Source organism: Mytilus trossulus, chromosome 11 (assembly GCF_036588685.1).
Source record: "Mytilus trossulus isolate FHL-02 chromosome 11, PNRI_Mtr1.1.1.hap1, whole genome shotgun sequence".
In the NCBI taxonomy this organism is placed as follows: domain Eukaryota; kingdom Metazoa; phylum Mollusca; class Bivalvia; order Mytilida; family Mytilidae; genus Mytilus; species Mytilus trossulus.
This window is the reverse complement of record NC_086383.1, coordinates 42,264,137-42,269,822: the sequence shown is the minus strand read 5'-3', so window position 1 is coordinate 42,269,822 and position 5,686 is coordinate 42,264,137. Positions and strand designations below refer to the sequence as shown.

General features: G+C 30.0%; 1 protein-coding gene across 2 annotated transcripts; it reads left to right on the top strand.

The window, feature by feature from the left end:
* The first annotated feature begins 220 nt into the window (after positions 1 to 220).
* LOC134690369 (uncharacterized) lies at positions 221 to 4,043 on the top strand. Of its 2 annotated transcripts, none has more exons than XM_063550341.1 (3): positions 221 to 342; positions 2,686 to 2,901; positions 3,723 to 4,043. In XM_063550341.1, the coding sequence occupies exons 1-3, from the start codon at positions 276 to 278 to the stop codon at positions 3,809 to 3,811; spliced, it is 372 nt and encodes a 123-aa protein (XP_063406411.1). In that variant the 5' UTR covers positions 221 to 275; the 3' UTR covers positions 3,812 to 4,043. The 2 variants fall into 2 exon arrangements, with proteins under 2 accessions (XP_063406411.1, XP_063406410.1); XM_063550340.1 differs by having other exon boundaries at positions 2,518 to 2,901.
* The last annotated feature ends 1,643 nt before the right edge of the window (positions 4,044 to 5,686 follow it).

The window sequence follows — 5,686 nt, the reverse complement described above, 5'->3', positions numbered from 1 at the left end:
AATGAAATACTTGATTACACAATAACGAAATCTTTTGATTTACCTATAAAACTATTTTTATCACCTTTAAAGTATTTATGTTTTTTTCCTATATTTAACTTGGAACTTTTGCTCTATTTATAAAACTGAGAAATTTTAAATCTATAAAAAACATCAGTCATGATTTAATATTGAAAATCCATGGGCAATCGGTTTTCCAAGTTATGAAATACACGTCTTTTGTAAGGAGTTTAATCTTACTGTGTTTAAAAAACATTGTTACTACATGACCATTCATGAATTTCGATGGAAGTATTTTTGTGTTTATTCTTATAGTATATTCATTCTTTACAACATGTACAAGTAAGTCACTCTATACGTTTAACCCTTATGTAATATTTTTTTGTTTATAAAGGTTACCTGAATTATACATTTCACCATATTTTGTTTTGAAATGAAAAACGATCATTTATTGTTGAACAAACAACTCTCCTTTTTCATGTTAAAAAAATATCATGTTTTTGTTAATTGTTTAATAAAAAAAATAAATTAAATCTGAATGCAAGGGTTTATATGTTGGTACAAACAATGTGTTATATCTTGGTACAATCTTCAATAGTATGTTTCGGCTTTGATCTATATTATATGTATTCAAATTATTCAAATAATGTAATTATATTCAATTTGAATAAATTTGCTCTACGATAATTCACATACCTATGTTTCTAAATCCGTTATCTCTAAATCAAGTATATATATGACTGCCCGTATTTCAGTATTTTTCATTGGTTCGTGTATGTCATATTTGATCTTCGTAAATTTATTTGATTACAAATTAAGCCGATAGCTTTCTAAATTGAATTATTCCACATTTTTCATGTCGCGGCCTTTCAAAGCCGACTATACGATATTGGTTTTTTTTTACAACGTTGAAAGCCGTACGGTTTCCTATAATTGATTTCCTCACTTTCATTTGGAGTTTGGTATATCGTTTTCTCATCGATTATTATGGCACATCTTTCTATTTTTATATAAGCTAGGTTATTTAGCATTGGTCGTGTTCTTTTCGTTTTCACATCAACTGAAAGAATTAACCACAAAAACATACATTCAAGTAATTTCATATATTTAGAAAATGTATAACTCACAGTTCAGGATTTCTTAGATTAAGTAAAACATCATATTTTAAACACAAGCGCACAAACATATACTGTGGATTCATTATTATTCGTTGGATACCAATTTTCGTCGATTTCGTTGGAACCGGTGAACCACAAAATTAAAAGTTCAACGGAAATCCAAATTTTCTAAAGTCTTGTATGCAAATTTCAGCAAAACCACGAAATTAAATATCTATGAACATGTTAGTTTTCTTTAATCCACGAAAGTTGGTACCCACGAACAAAAATGGATCTACAGTACGTACTTGAAATGATCTACATTACATAAATGTCCAACCAAAGTAAGACGCGTAGTTTCGAGACCTACTTTTCAAACCTTTGGCGTGTTTTTATGTTCTTGTGTTTAATTTTTGCTAAAGTGCTTTTGTGTTTTTCTGAAATTGTTTCTTTAATATTTCAAATCGGTATAATAATTTTATTTTAACTATTTATCCCTTATCTTAATTAACTATGTATTTGCATTGCATCATAGATCAAATTTGTTCGTTCATTGTGTAATCTGTTGTGTTACTGCGTTTTTTGATTGAGTTAAGCCACTTTAATTGATATTTTATAGTCAGTCTTTCTATATTGTGGTATTACACTATTGTTTCAGATAAGGTAGAAGGTTTGGTACCATTAAAACGTTTAATCCCGCTGCAATTGTTTGTCCCTGTCCTAAATCATGAATCTGATTTTCAGAAGATATCGTTTCTGAATGTGTATTTTGCGTTTCTCATTGTTTATATGGATTAGAACGTTGGTTTTCCCATTGGTAATTTTTTGGGGCCTTTATTGTATGTTGTTCGGTGTGAACCAAGTCCCCGTGCTCAAGCTGTACCTTGACATATAATGGTTTACTTTGATAAATTGTGACTTGGATGGAGAGTTGCCTCATTTGCACTCATACCACATCTTTCTGTTACATATTTGTCTGTTTGTATAGTGATTCAGACTATAACACATGCAATGTTTACTGATGTACCCCTATTTTTCACATTTTTACCTATTATATTTATTTTTTCTGCACACATCGTTGTCAATATAATGGAAATTGGTGCGAATGTCATATACAAGTGAGAGGTTTAGCTGGGCATAAAAAAAAGGTTTTGTCAATCGTTTTCTTCATTAGAAAATGATAATACCAAGTCAGTAATATTCTTTCATTTGATGTGTTTGAGAAACTAGTATTGCCATTTGATAAGTGTTCTCTTTTTTCTTTTGCCGCTGTGTTCTGTATTTATTGTGTTTATGTAATTTACAGCAATTTACCTGTTATTACTTCTTGATATATGAATTGACTTAAAATACAAATTACTGCATCTTCATTTATGTACATTATACAATGCATATTTCAATTGTTTTGCTTTTCTTACAGCTGGAGCAGATGTTCATGATAATACAGAATCGGAAAATAAAACTGTTAATATCAAGTTTTCAAATACATTTTATTCTATTAGTTGCCAACTTGCCGATTATCAACATACTAATGTCTATTGGATTAAGTTATCAAAAGAAATAAATGGAAGTTATTGGGATATTGTAGATGTTCATAGAATTGGAGAAAACAATGATACAAAATGGTTTCCAGGCACGGACATTCCATCAAGATCTTCCAATTATGGTTCAGATTTAAACAATGCCAAATTAGTTTTAAATTTACATTCAAATGCCATCAAGGAATCTGACAATGGAGTTTACAAATGTAAAATTAATACAATGAATGGTGTCTATAGCGATACGTTGGAAGTTGATTGGAGAGGTCTGTACGTTAAGCATAACAATTAATTAATTACATGAACAGTCTTTAGTTTTCTATATTGTTTTGTGTGTGCTATTGTTGTCTATTGGTCTGTTTGTCTTTGTTATCCATGGATTTGTTTGTTTATTTTTTACAAATGAGTTGAATGTTCCTCTTCTATATGTGGGCGAATGAAAAGAATGTCTTATTTTTTTTAACTTTTTCGTTATAAATGTCCATGAAAATTATTTGACCTCGACCTTAGTTTTCTATGTTGTGTCATGAGTACTATTGTTTGTCTGTTTGTCTTTTTAATTCTAGCCATGACGTTGTCAGTTTATTTTAGATTTATGAGTTTCACTGTCCCTTTGGAATCTTTCGTCCCTCTTTTTTTAACAATTTGTATATAGGACATACATGTAATATCTGTTTCCTTTTACAATACCTATTGACGTACACGGTTTACTTAGTTTCAGATCCAATGTTAGTCTTTAAGTGTATCATCGGGTAAGCTGATTTAGCTCATTTCAAGGATCAGTTTGTTTGTAAAAGAAAGAAACACGTTTTATTCATTTGATGGTTACCAGAGTTGACTGATTGCTTCCTAACATTTGAGCCATTTTCAACATATATTTATTACATAAGGAACACCAAGTTAAAAATAAAATGTGTTTACCGAATAAAAGAGTTTTTTTGAAATTGAATAATAAGGGTTTTCGTTTGTCGGCACTTCTGTTTTATACATAATTGTTTTACATATGTTTTTAATATTGAAAACAAATCCTTAAACATGTTAAAGGTTAATCATGGATTTTCTAAATCCTTTTTTTTTTATTTTGCAGGAGGCAATGACAACTCATCTGTCAGACCTACGGAATCAGTTTTACTGTACCTCGCTGCTTTTTTGCTGTTAAAAAGCAATTTGTATTAGCATAAGACACAACGACATTTTCAACCAAGGAAAAATAGGTCGAGCATACAGATTCAAAGACAATTCGAAAGGTTACGTTTTTTACACTGTGTGGTTAGTCAAATGCTATGTGAGAACCGTTTGTGTAAACTGCATTGTAAACATCAGATATCCTTCATGTATTTGTCATATCTGGCATTGTGATAATTATTAAGCATTTACTTTTTTTCTTCATCTATTTATAATTATTTATCAAAAAGACTGTGATATTTGTTTTATATTTTAACGATTAAAATAGTACATGTTTTATTGGAATTTTTTTGTCAACTATTGATTTTTCAATAAATAAAGTGATTTTTTTTAATTTATCTTTACCTGTAGAATACTCTATATAAATTTATAGTGAGTAAAATAGAGGCAAAAGATACCAGAGGGACAGTCAAACTCCTAAATCGAAAACAAACTGACAATGCAATGCATAAAAAAACGTGAGACACAAAATACATCAAAATAAAGATTTAGCAAAACGAACCCCAAAAAAAACTTAGGGTGATCTGATGTTCTCCGGAAGAGTTAGTAGATTCTACTCCTCGTGCGACACACGTCGTGTTGCTTATGTTTGTACAAACCGGTAATTAGTCTAATTCTGTGGTTCACAATCGCCTAAAGGGAACGGGATTGGTGTTACGACATGACTATGTGTATCAACACTATTTAAGCCATTTGCTATTTCTTTGTTTGAGTTATAATTAAAGTTTAATAACACCGTAGAGAAGAATACTTATGATGAGCTATTAGATACACTCAAAGTCCTGTATGTTCTTATCGGGGAATTGTAAATTCTGACACTTCTTTCGAGAATTTTTAAAATATCAACGCAATGAAAAGTTTAGTTGTGGACAAAATAAGATATGAAAAAAGATGAAAATATTACATGAATTTTAAAGCTATTTTCTAGTCGTTTGAAGTGGTTGAAATATTGATTTTGCCATTTGTTCCGGTTTGGATATCCCTTGAGGTCTATTCTATTTTTTGATTTAGCTCTAACATGTCATAATGTTTAACGTAATTATGTATTGTTATGAATAAGGCATTTAATATTCTTGCTTGAATTGTTCTCATTTTTCATGCTGTGACCTTTTTTCATAGCTGATATGATGTCTTATTGATGAAGGTCATATGGTAACCTTTAGTTGTGTATATCTTAGTCATTTCAAATCTGCTAGACAATTATTACATCAGCAATCAATTATATCCTACTCTACATATAAATGGCTGAAAGATGAATTTATATGAAGCCACTCTGCCTCCGCCGCAACATGCGTAACAAATAAAAAAAACAATTGCATTTTATGTTGTTACAAGAGATCGTGTTTCCTTCTTTGATAATAAAAAAATAAAAAATACTACATGATTGCCTTTTTTTAGACAGCTATTCATTATACAATAACACAATAAAAAAAATAGAGAAAAAAATCATTAGCAGCGGGAATGTCGTTGCTTACGGTCAAAGGTTGAAAGTTGTATTTTACGGGTGAACAGCAATGGAGTTCTAAATGGAAAGGTTGAATGTGTGTTAAATTTCTATTGGAACTTTTGAAATATGAAATAGTATTTGTTAGTGAGATATAAGTTCAATAAGAACTGTCGGTTGTTTTTTTTTCGTTATTCTTTATTATATTCACAATGTGGATTATTCTTGGTTTTTATTTGGTCAAACCCAAGAAAAGGCAAATCTATCTAACAATCGGATGACAATTCATAGCAATTAGTGACCAAACACTTGACGTGAAAAAAATACTTTATCATCAAATAATTTGTCCATCAATCAATTAGTTGACTGGTGACCTTCAAAGATTTGTCTGAATTTTAGGACACAGAGGTGACCTTCAAATT